This window comes from Plutella xylostella, chromosome 4, assembly GCF_932276165.1.
Source record: "Plutella xylostella chromosome 4, ilPluXylo3.1, whole genome shotgun sequence".
Classification (NCBI taxonomy): Eukaryota; Metazoa; Arthropoda; class Insecta; order Lepidoptera; family Plutellidae; genus Plutella; species Plutella xylostella.
In genome coordinates this window covers 5,364,131-5,377,431 of record NC_063984.1, presented here as the reverse complement: position 1 = coordinate 5,377,431, position 13,301 = coordinate 5,364,131, and the positions used below count along the sequence as shown (strand labels likewise).

Genomic DNA, 13,301 nt, shown 5'->3' with positions numbered 1-13,301 from the left:
ATAGGATTAATAATATTAAATATAGGCGCCTGAAAGTCAATGACTCCGTACATAATTAAGTTCGAAGGCTCTCCCGTTCTAGATAATTGCAAGCCAAAATTTACTCCGTATAGTGTAGAACGAAGTGCCAAACTCAGCTTACGAGGAACTTAATAGTTAATTATTAACTTCACAAGTGTGATAATAATTAATACCGCTGCCATTGCGCCTGACAGCCCGGCCACTTGCTTAGATGGGTCCGTTCGGCTCTATTCGAGTTTTTTGCGGGTGCCCCACAAAGGTTTTGTAGTTTCAGTCGCTTCCTTGTATGGCTAGATAGTCGCGTTGGGCAGAAGATTACTGTGTGTAATTAGTATGATTTAGGCTGTGTTGCGAGGCGCTTGTCGCGGGCGGGTCAAGAGCCACCTCTCACCGGCGCGCCGCCCAACGACTTTTAAACTTTCGCGAGCTCTCTGCGGCCTTTCATTATGCTATATACGAGCATTTCTCAAACCTACCTCAAGCTGTTTCGTAATTTACAGTTTTTCCATATTGGCACGTGTTAGTTTATTCACTAAAGAGAATTTGAGCGTCAGAGCGTCCGAATGTGCGGTGAATTACCCTCATAAAGCTCGCTCTAATGAATCATATACGTGAGCAGTGCATACTTATTTAGAACTAAATTGAATTAAGCGGAGTAGGTACCTACATGCTTTTATTTTCTCACTATATCATTCCGAGTATACTTTAGCGGCTTTTACAAGATGAGTTTTTAGCTTTGTTAAATTTGCATGATTTCCTACACCGAAAGTGCATTTGACTTTGTGCTCTTTGTTGTTGGTAATGTGTGCTCTTTGCTGCGAGCGGCGGCAGACGCCCCGTGCTGGCGCAGGATTAATCCCGGTCCCGAGTGGGCACGAACTAGCATAAGTGTCTGCCTACAAACAAAGGATTTAATAAGAGCCCTTCTCACGAGCACCTCCGCGCCGCCGCCGCCGCCGCGCCCACGCGCTCTCCGAATGCTGATGTGCTCTTTTGTATTACTCTCTCAAACTTCATTCCCTATGATGACTCCTCTATAAACTATTGTCCGCATAACTTATCCCCAAACAGATTTATTTTTTTCCTCGAATGGACCTTGTTCCAAACTAAAATATCACTCTGTATATTGCCGTATTTTTATATCCCGGCCTTCCTCAAATTGACATTTCCTTTTTTCCCCGCTCACCCCGCGGGTTTATATTACATTCAAGGAATAACGAAATTATGAGTCGCGCCGTGATCTATTTACGTAGCACGAGCTAACAAATAACGCTGCCTAATTGGTTCGTTTAAACAACGTTCACTGCTGTTTGTGTATAGATTCATTGAAATTCTGTAGGTACTCATGTATCCAGCAGTATTCAATTTCTATGCGCTGACATTGATCATGTAGATGACTCCAATTGGCGTTTGCACTACAAGTTGACTATTTGATTATAAATTAATGTAGAGTTATATCAGCTGATTAATTGTCAAAGGGTTATCGGAAGCGTTCCGTGCAAGTGAGCAGCGGGCACGCAAAACTAATTAGCAAATCTGGTCGCGAGCGCGGGGCGACCGCAAGTGGCTGCGTCGGAGCAGGCTGCGGTCGCCGCGGCGGCACCTGCCCGCCCAGCCGGCCCGGACGCCGCCCACGGCGAAGCCCGATCCCGGACAAATCCGATTACCATTCCCTTCCTCGGCCACACAAACTAAACCTAATTGACGTTCTGAAAACTAGACGAAAATGACATTTGCATTGCGCAAAAATTATAAGCGTTCGTTTTGTTTTGGGCTTTCTTTTAATAGACCAATGAGCACTTTGATGTCAGCTTACCATAACTAGGTATATTAAAAGTTGTTGAGTTGGAGTTTATTGCCAGTAATTGGCAATTTGTATGCAAGGATTTAAACCCCTGTATTTTGAAGGCAAAAACTATTACTTGCAGTCGGTATTGTTACGTAACGAGTTTGCCAAATTATGTATAGTGAAATTAAATATTATCGTGCTCTGCTCCGCTGCGCTGGAACAACTTTATTATTTTGAGGTAACTTTGTTGGAATTATTATAAATCCCTACTAAAATGGTAGCCAGAGGCGACTTGTATGCAAGTTACTCGTAATGGCTATATGAACGAACATTCGTAAAAATCATCATCGTAAAGGTTCCTCTAATAGGATATATTTTGAATACCTAAGCTTATTCTGTGCTGTGCAAAGAGCGGTGACCGTCAAACTCCTTAGAATGGTTTCAAGCGACGGCAGCGATTTTTTGAAACCAATAAATATTGAAATATTTCTTTAAAAATCATTATCTGTACATTATAGTATAACTTGCAGTACTAGCAGTTTACTGGGAACTGTAGTATTAAGCTTTAGAAGAGATTATTAATTAACATGTGAATTTGTAGCTAACTACGCAACTGTATATGTATGTTTAAACATAATATTATCTATCTATGCACTTCCTAGTAATTAATTACATTTGATGCATCCTAATAATAATATGACCACAAGCGCACGATTTAGGATCCCCAATTCTCGGAACTGGTAATTTTATATTTAGTACCTCGGACCCACATTAATTTGAGTTCATTAATAACAATCCTTTATCACTTTTCACCGTTGATGGTGTAACAAAACTGTGTGACGTGTGACGTTGAGTGGAGTAGTATTGAAAGCATCTCGTTGAGTGGAGTGGTATTGAGATAGTGACGTGTTTTAATTTACTATCATTTCCATCTATTAAATACTGACTGCAAAAAGAATTACAAGTATTGTAATGTAATGGTAGCACACTTGGTTTATACTTTAGCAAGCGCTCAGCAAACAAAACAGAATGTCCTAGTTTTTGCTAACAAAGCACATTTGAGCTGCGCTTAGGTAGCACCTTTGAAGCAGCAACTAGAATAAACTCGGTAGCTAAACTTTCAGACCCCATGGAGTAAACTCGCTCCTCTCAACAAACCAAACAACGCCCTCTTCCTCAGAAATCTGAAAACACTTTTCACGCCATCTGTAAACTTCCATGGAACTTCTTCATAGCAGCTTTCAGCGTAGTTGTAGCTGAGTCTGAAACTCTGTTAAAGCTTTTACCACCCTTACCTAGATGGCGCTGTTGGCAGTTTTCGGAAACTGAAGTTATAACCAAGCGAATGACGAAGTTTTCAGCATTTTTACAGATGTCGCTAGAAGCACCAATTTTACTTTTCAAACTTGGATAGGTACCTAATAATGTTTTAATTTTTGTTTCAGGTATGTCAAAACATCATCCCCACAACCCACAAATGTGTGTCTAACCAAGTGAGTATATTAATTAACCACAGTAACCAGCCGTCCTTTTAAAACTTCATTGGAAATGAACGCGGGATAAGGTAGTCAGTTTATGCATAAAACTATATTCTTATAACATACGTAAAAAAACATCACTCTTAAAATAGTACGTTTTTATATATGAACCTACATTATAAAAGTTGGTGTATAGGATATATTCCGAGGAGCATCAAATTATTTGTCACATACATAATATTATTCCTTGTGCAGAGTTCCGTGGCGTATGTTGAAATTCCACCTTGTGTAACATAATATTACATCTGAGCACATCGTTTGTAAACATTTACAAAGTGTAAAGTGGCCGATCATTTGTATTGTTAATTAGTACAAGTTACAATCAGTAAGCTGTCACCGGTGATCGTTATGCAAATGTCCTTTGTTGCGCGGAGTAAACAATAAACTGTGATGTAGTAACAGATTACATTAATTGAATTTATTCTGGAGTGTTGAGACGAGATTACCAGCATTCTAATTATTTTAATCGATCTTTAACTTAAATAAATAAAACACTTTAAATACAATATTTAAATTATTACAGTTTAAATCGCTGAGACCAATTTTAAAATTATTTAATGTGCATTTTCTTAGAGAAGTTTTATCGCCGTATAATGGGAAATTCTTTTTTTTGCACGGCTAGCTTTACGTGCATTAAAGCTGCATTTTTTGCTACACCTATCTACTTTTCGATCCTTTTTATTTTTAAAAATTCATTTACTTATGCATCATTTGAAACTAACTAGTATAAGTATTTAAGTAACTATTTACAGTTGGCCTAAACACGTTTACTTATGCGTCTTCTTTCAAAAGTCTTCTGTCTTTTGTCCATGAAGTAAAAGAAATATTTAATTTTTTAAATAAATAAGTACTAAAAAAACAGTGATTTTCTTGTAAGACTGACCATAAATTAATAGTTGGCGTGGCAGTCGTTTTCATTATTATTATTATTGATCTACGTGTTTTTTTTTTTCGTAATTAAATCACAATCTAGATAAGAGTTTTTACCTCTACATTATAGGTAGATATGTGCTTTCGTGCGACATTAAAACAACAAAAGCTAAACTATAATTTGAAGGTTATGTACCTATTTGATTTTGTTGTACACAGAATAGGATCAAATAATGGTAGTTAGTAGTAATAGCTTTCAGGCATAATTATGTCATTTACAATAAAACTATAGTTATCAACTTATCAATTATAATAATTATTAATACAGTTTTGTCATTGGGTGCCGTCATTTAATTACCGATGGCACAATAATTATTTATACTTTTCGTTTGGAGCGTCCAGTAATAAACTTAGTGAAAATATTACACATACCTATTTACCTAACTGTGAACCCAGGTTATTGTTATTTAATTCAGTATAAAGGCAATAATAGCCAAAGCGCTTTAAATGTGGTTTTAGGATAACAATGGGACGACTTACCAACTCCAAGTTCGAAGCAAACTAAAGCCTTGCGAAATTACAAACTTTTGCGCTCAACATTTTTGTGTTTCGATTTCTGTTATATCCTTCCAATATTTTCCGTGAAGTAGACTTTGTTTTCCTCTTTTTATTTATATATTTTAATGGATTTACCTAATGGACGGATATGGATGACGATATGTTTTAGAGATCCGTGCTGCAAATGTCAAAGATATTCCATTATGATCACTTGGTTGTCGTTGTCGGACCGACCATCCGTCCGTCTGAAAAATTAGATTTTTTTTAGAAACCAATATAAGTAAAAGCAGTATTAGGTAGGTACATTTAGGTATAGTCATAGGAATATTTAAGTATTGCCAGATTATAGTACGGACCCGACATGCGCAAGTCAAAGTATACATATATATGTACATTTGTAAAATGTATAAATGGTAGAAAGGCGAACGTATTTTATATAAGTACTAAGTAATGTTGGAAATTTAACGTGAAATGAGCGCGCGAATCAAATCCGGTTATCCGCGCGCTGCAGCGACAAAGCGCGCTGAGAGCCGACATGTGCTGGGGGTCACTCTATATTACAAAAAACTAAGTTTCGGTGCGCTGCTGCACGAACCACGACTCTATCTTCTTGAATTAAACGGGCCGGTTGCACGACAGCTCTCGTTCGTACGTTTTTCGTCAGTATAGAGTAACCTCCCTGCCTACAGGCTCACCTACAAACCTTCGCTGAATGTGCGGCTTACGAATTGTACACTACACAGTTTTCATATTTATTTCCTAAGCGGGCTTTATTTCGCCGAATTCCACACATTGTACAAACCCACTGCGGTAGCTTTCTGTTGCACGGCAGCATTTTTGCCAAGACTATTCGGGTCACTTTGTGGACCTATTGTCCAGATATTGCCAATGTGCTTTATTTTAAGTCAATATATTTAAACAAATACCTAATTTCTTTGAACACAAGCGAATTAGCCATGTCATTCGAACCTTCTATTCCCATGTATAATGTATAATCATAGTATATGAGTACCTATGTAGAGGTAGGTACCGGTCCAACCTAAAACGGTAGATTTCACATCCGCTTCAATTAGTGCTAAATTGCTATCAATGAAATAGAATGATCTTTTCAGTAAACGAGCGGTTCACCACCGAAACATAGAGTTTCGCTCTATTTCAATCGTACCTATTAATTATAGTCGCCTGCGTGGTTTGTATGCACACTTGCCACAGCCCGGCCGTTAAAATTATTTCAGCTTTGTGTAGGATTGTGGAATAATTATTTTTTTGCGCGGCTCAGAGGCGTCCGTGTCCTCATTTATCTGGCTAGTGCTAAATGCTTCCATTCAGGCGTCCGTTTTGGTATTTGGTTTCGGTAGTGGGGTGAGTGTCGGGCGCGGGGCGGGCGGCGCGGGGCGCGGGGGGCGGGCGGGCGGCGCCCTGCGAGCACTCTGAATACATCGCGGCGTGTTTCGGCGCTCGCGGCCTTTCTCGCATCGCATAATTACAGGAATGCATTGTGTGGGCCGACCGCACTACGTGTGCCGTTTACCATCGTAATTTCCGTGAATGTAGTGAACCGAAAAAGCAGGGGAGAGGAAGCTTTTATGGGGAAATGTGTTGCGAAATATTAAAGTGCCCTGCATACGGACATGTGCAGATTTATTACGCTGTGCCGGTGTTTTAAATTGGCAAATAATTATAGTACCTACGTAGAAAATACGTACTTGCTAACTTTCATATCGCAGAAACTGCAAATATTCAAGTGGGTCGGTCTAAGTTTGAAACTGATTTCATATTCAAGGAAAATACACATACGGAACTTTTTAAATAAGTAGAAAGACTTGGTACTAGTTGATACATAAGTAATTTTCCATACATTTATTACTTAGCTAGATGATGTACTATGCCAATATATGTAAATTGCAATTGATGCTCTATTCACACATACACTGTTCAAAAAAGAAAATTAGCGGTGTATCCGCACCTTTAGCCACTCAGAGAATTGATCATTGTATGTACCTACTGTACATACGAGCAGTGCTAATAGACACCTAGTTCCCCGTCGAAGCGTCAACACAGTTGCCGTGTGACTAAAGTTTCGTTAGTGATTGTTCGCCAGCGGAATGACAGTGGGATCAAAGACGCGAGAGTGACGGCCGACCGCGCCGGTAATTCCGCCTCCAGAGGGTTACTCTATATTGACAAAAAAATAACAAAACAGAGCCGTCGTGCAATCGGCGCGTTTAATACGAGATAGAGTCGTATCCCGCGCAGCATCGCTCCGAAACTTAGTTTTTCGTCATATAGAGTGACCCCCCTGCGGCCGAAGCTTCGTTGCGAACAATCATGAAACGACATGCGATTTCGTATCGTTCTGCGGCCGCCCTATTGAGCCACGCGCGGAATTATGAACATGTCTGCCCTGTCTCAGATAACGGCTGTAACATGCGCCCGATGTATCTCCGCCCTCGAATCTCTTGTGCATCCAGTAAATCACACCGCAATCCGATTGTAAATTACAGTAAAACGAAAAGCAAATTCACAATGCATCTCCTGCGTGCTACTGAAAAAATGCATCGTGTTGTTATAGGGTTACTCTCATTCTGTGTGTGGTTATGATACACACCGGTCCACTTGGAAAAATAAAATAAAATAAAATAAGGTTTTGTGCACATGACACAATTCCGTCCGGCTGAATTTTATAACTCTGTAAACATCCAGCCCAACTGATTGAATTGGCCAGATAAAGAACACACAGTACGAAAAAATGAGTGGATCTGCGGAGAATTGGTCGGTGCAGATGAATTGTGGACGTATCCAGTGGTTCCTGCGGTTGCGGGATCCATTATTATGAGTTAGTGAGCTTATCATTGCTGTGACACTTTTAAATCCAGTCAGTGCGAGCCGTATCAGATAGGACCCACTCGTTATGTTAAAATGCAACGTTAAATTAAACAGTGAATCTAAATAAAGCCTCTAGAGTGCAGCTGTACGAGGCTTGCAGTTTCGGTTGTTTGGTTCGTCTGAGGTTATTAGCGCGCTGCCGTTAGTTCTGCAATTTTCACCGTTTGGACGATGCAATTTATTTGTTTGGATTTCTGTACTTGGGAAATTCGCTCACTGAATTCATCGAACTCGAGTCCTCACTTACTTGAGCACTCGTGTTCATGATGTACTTAATTGTAATTAATTAATTTAGCACTAGCGAGGTTTACGAGGTCTAAAAAGGTTTTTCTGAACAAAATTGAGCGTTTATGTCAATTTCCAGTGTAGAAGAAGGCTTAAAAGTTGGTGTTTCAAGCAAGCATAAACGACTCCTGAATGTGCAAATGCATCTTAACCATTTCTAGTGTGTGGATTCCGCCCTGGACGCGGCTCAATTTCCCGGTAGTGCAGTGAAGAGCAATTTCCTCGCGTTTGTCGTGGCCCGGTGCCCCCCGCGCCCAGCGGCGCCCCCGCGCGCCCAGAGGCCCCCTCCGTCTCGACGCTCGCTGGCTGCGCTTTACGACTGCACCGACCGCCGATGCTCTTTACTTTAACTATTTTTAACTAAGTTAATTTCCGCTGGTATCTCCAGCCGCTGTTTGTTTATAGCGGTGAAATGGAGCGCACAGCATCTGGTTTTGAGGCAGCCTAGTGGTTCCATTAGTGCGACGTCTGAGCCGGCTCGTAACTCACGAACAATTGGCCGCGCGTTAGGCGCTCAAACGACGCATGCATCTTGGTGCTGGGACAAAATTACGGCTTAGGAGGCAAGTCGCCCACAAAATATTTAGTCCGCGGGCGAGTTTACACTTTTTAATTGAAGTTGTAGGTAACTGGCCTGAAGGTTTCACAAAAGAGGGCCAGTATACACGAAGACAATTATTAGTGGTAAATTGGTCCGAACTGAAAAAGTTTTAATTTTTTATTACCCGACTGCCGAAGGAGGGTAATGTTTTTCGATTGTATGTTTGTATGTATGTATGTTTGTCTGTTTCTTTGTTCCCTCCTGTAGCCTAAACGGCTTGATAGATTTTGATGTACCTATGAGGTATCGTTAGAAGCGTATTGATTGCGCGATGGTTATAGGCTATGTGACGTTACATTAAAATGTACATAGCGCTCTCTAGAGGACATAACGTGATGATCGAAAAAATAATAATTTTCCAACTATGCCGTGTGGGGTATCAAATGAAAGGGCTTGATTAGCACATTACAAAAATATGCATATTGTAGGTAAGTATTTAAATCACAACACCAAAATTATTGAAATAAAAAATGTTCATAAACTAAAACTACTGAAATAAAATTTCATAAAATAAAAACAACTATAAAGTTATAAATAAAAACATTTAATTATAAACAAATAAAAAACCCGACTGCAGATATGAAAACAAGCCCCAATGTTAATGGAAAGTATCGCCGGCGGGGACCAACTTGACCGCCACACAATGAATGTACCTATCTAATGGCGCATCCACATATGCCCGGCGGCATGGCCGGCGACCGTGCCGCCGGCATTTGCCGCATCTCAGCCGCGGCACGCGCGGCTTTTGGTTGTTTGGTTGTAAAGCCGGCGGCCTGTATTCAGCGGCAAGGCGGTCTGAAACCCGGCGGCATAAGGGCTGAAACACATAAACACGATGCGACGTCGTGTCGTGAAAACGTCTCCTTCCTACTCGCAGGTGTTTAATGGAAGAGAGCGAGAGAGTGGCACGACGCGACGTCGTATCGTGTTTATGTGTTCCGGCCCTAAGCCGGCGGCATGTGTGGATGCGCCATAAGTAACATTCAGCTAAATGATGGTGAACCCTGGTCCCCGCCTGCGATACTTTCCATTAACATTGGGGCTTGTTTTCATATTTTTAGCGTGCAGTCGGGTTTTTTGTTTGTTTATAATTAAATGTTTTTATTTATAACTTTATAGTTGTTTTTATTTTATGAAATTTTATTTCAGTAGTTTTAGTTTATGAACATTTTTTATTTCAATAATTTTGGTGTTGTGATTTAAATACTTACCTACAATATGCATATTTTTGTAATGTGCTAATCAAGCCCTTTCATTTGATACCCCACACGGCATAGTCGGAAAAATATTATTTTTCGATCATCACTTTATGTCCTCTAGACGGCGCTATGTACATTTTAATGTAACGTCACATAGCCTATAACCATCGCGCAATCAATACGCTTCTAACGATACCTCATAGGTACATCAAAATCTATCAAGCCGTTTAGGCTACAGGAGGGAACAAAGAAACAGACAAACATACATACATACAAACATACAATCGAAAAACATTACCCTCCTTCGGCAGTCGGGTAATAAAAAATTAAAACTTTTTCAGTTCGGACCAATTTACCACTAATAATTGTCTTCGTGTATACTGGCCCTCTTTTGTGAAACCTTCAGGCCAGTTACCTACAACTTCAATTAAAAAGTGTAAACTCGCCCGCGGACTAAATATTTTGTGGGCGACTTGCCTCCTAAGCCAAAATTACACCCATACAAGTACACCAATAGACAAGTATGAAGGTTTGAAAATTATTTGAAGTTTTTACTTAAACAATGCATTACCTACCTAAATGGACAAGGTTTTAAACAAATGAGTTGATAGTAAGATCTAAAATAGAAGAAGCGATGGCGTGTTTCGCTCCAGTAACTCGCGCAGAAAGCCAGCCGCGTGGAGCGGGGGGTACTTTGTTCCACTGGGTGGGTTCACGTCAGCCTGGGAAGACGGATTCCCAGGTACTTGCATGACATTTGACGACCTATAACCTGAAATCAGTTCCCGTACTTTACGCGTCTTAGCTGTATGAACGCGCTCAAACGTGTAATGTAAGCTTAGGTAACGTAATACTTACTGAAACGAATAAATGTACGAACTTTCAGGACTTCTTTAGGTAGGTATAATTTATTCATTTCATATTTATGCATACAGTGAAATATTTTATAGCCTTAGGTACTTTATTGTATTAGGTTCTATATGAATGCTGAGTATTTATTACAGACAATACATATCAGTAGAAACAGTAGTAAAAAGTATATGATTACGGCGCTGTAATATCACATTCTATCGAGTTAGAGTTTGTAATATAAAAACTCATATGAAGCAGGTCGCTCAAAATGTATACAGCAGGAGTCGGTGGTATTTTCGATACAGTCAATATCAAAGGCGCAGTCGTATATTTTACTTTATATAGAGATTGGAGTTGGATGGGTTGGTTTTATTGGATCAGGCTGCTTTGAGGCATAAACCACAAGTCAGTGAACAAGATATGTTCAGGCAGACATAACTTGCAGCCATTGTCCCCGCCGCCCCGCGCCGCGACATCTCCCATTCAACCTCTACCTTATAGTCGAGCCATATTCCTCTCTCCACAGAATCCAGGACCCTACGACTACGATCCAGAATGTTTGACGACTAAACTAAAACATACTGAAATCATTGTTTTCTTAGTTAAATCTAATTTAAAAGTAATTCTACATACCTATCCTCATTCAAAGGCCGCAGGCAATATCCTGTTTCTGACTGAATTAGTTTAGTTAGCAACCGTTACTTTACGTTACGTATTAAATTCCCGCCCGCCCAGTGAAACCTTTCACGAACAACGCTGAGTGGAAAAAATAATTGGGTGTATGTATATTTTTAATTTTGTTCAAAAATATCTAAAGTAAGCTAATCCCAAGTGCTTGCTTTATTTCCGTCTACCCACTTGTGTTCCGCACAACCGCACTTTGTCACGTCGTACTGTATCGAGAAATGCTTTTACGAAAATACTTATTTAAGAGTGAAGACGGGAGAAAATACAATAAATACTACTGTATACTGAAAACTATGCTGCACGTTTCAGAAGTGGAATACTGAATTTATATTTCTAAACCTCGGTATAAGTACTATATAATAAGACAAGCAACTACCAGGTTTATAACACTAAAACTAGATCTATGGACGTAAAAAAACACTTTTATTGGATAGCATCTATTTAAAATGCAAAGCTAATTTAGTGAAAGCACGCGAACGACCACTAAAATTCGAGAAGTTTCATCACGCGAGCTCACCGCACAAATAAAATATTTGATGATGTCTGCTATAAAATGTAACTGTAACTGTCGCCGTATTAGTTGTAGTTGCCGCCTGGCGCTTTTCATCTCCTTCGTAAACCGTGTCACCAGCGAAAGTGAGCGATTTAGTCGCCCCGCGGCGCGCGCCTGCTGCAACTAATGTGTCACAAAAACTAACCGACGAGCATAGAGAAAACAGTTTTAAACTGCGCCAGCTGGCCATATTTACGCTGCTAAAAATGTGAATATAAATCGCGGGGCGGGTTGATAGCTATACGAGTCCTCGGGTGCTCCCAGCGCCACTTGTTCGTTTAATTATCGTCACCGTCGAAACTGAGCGATCGCCGGCGCGCTGGCGGGTGCGAAGCGACGCCGTCTTCCTCAACTATTTCATTTCCACGGTGACATAGTTCAAGAGCTACGATCGATTTCAAACTGAGCTCATTATTACTTTCGTCAACATAGATTAATACCGTGCTATTAGAGGTAATGAGGCGCGGCGGGCGCACATTTGTCCGCCGGCGCCCCCGCTTAACTCTCTACCTGATACATTCATCAGTTCCTATCTCGTAACATAATAGAGTCAGCGCTAGTATTCACGATAATGAAATCATTACGTTCTTGCGCAACTATTTGCAATTAATTAAGTTACGGAGTAATCTCTAACTTTTAAGATGTCGTTTAGCTTTCCCTTGCCGTCAATTTGTCCCTGGAAGTTTCCTTGATGAGTTTGATAAAATTTTACGTTAAAATATTGATGAAGCATAACTCTGACTTTTGGCTCTTATCAATAAATCAAGTTTTAAGGGAGCTGTTGCCGTCATGACAACAATAATCCAGTCCATTTCGAACTCCCTTATTCGGTGGTGGAATTTGAAAATATCAATTACAATTTTTGGCCTTTATACACAATTTAAAGGCTTTTGGTATGCAGGCGTTTTTATATGAGATTTTCATAAGGTTCGTCACAGGCGGCCGCGATGAAGCGTGACATGTAATATCCGCGATATTCAGTTGCCGCCCTATCTCCGCGTATACCCAGGGCATTAAATATTGAGATATAAGTATGCGCCAAGATATATTTACATCTGAATAAAAGCTGAAGAAGATTCATTGTGGAAGGGTACATTCCTATAGATACCTTTTATGTATTTAATTCTTTATAGCACAAAATTAAAAATATAAATTTACAAAAGGTGGTTTTAATGCGTAAAGTATTTTCTACATAAAATTTATATCCAAAGAGGTACAGTAATATTGTATCTATTTATCCAAATAAAAGATAAAGGATAACAGATTTGCCATTTTGCTAGGCTTCAAGTAGGTAGGTACTTATTAACTGAATTCAAACCACCGCAAGCGGTATGTTAAACCTTTACTAAGTAGGTAACTTAACAAACCAATGAGGTACTTTAAATAAACATATACATATTATACATACAACCTGCACCCTACTCGCGTGGCGCGCGAGTCTAAGGCGCGACTTGACGAACGA

At 39.9% G+C, this 13,301-nt stretch overlaps 1 protein-coding gene across 8 annotated transcripts in view; it reads left to right on the top strand.

Moving 5' to 3' along the window:
- LOC105380345 (neural-cadherin) overlaps positions 1-13,301 on the top strand; it is a 245,928-nt gene that overhangs the window by 144,835 nt on the left and 87,792 nt on the right. Inside the window, exon 14 of one of the 8 annotated variants that reach the window (XM_048630136.1) lies at positions 3,256-3,808. The exons of the other annotated variants lie outside the window; for them this stretch is intronic. Coding sequence (XP_048486093.1) covers positions 3,256-3,299 — 44 coding nt within the window. The 3' untranslated portion in view covers positions 3,300-3,808. Of the gene's footprint in view, positions 1-3,255; positions 3,809-13,301 lie in introns of those variants that run through there. 8 annotated transcript variants of the gene reach the window in all.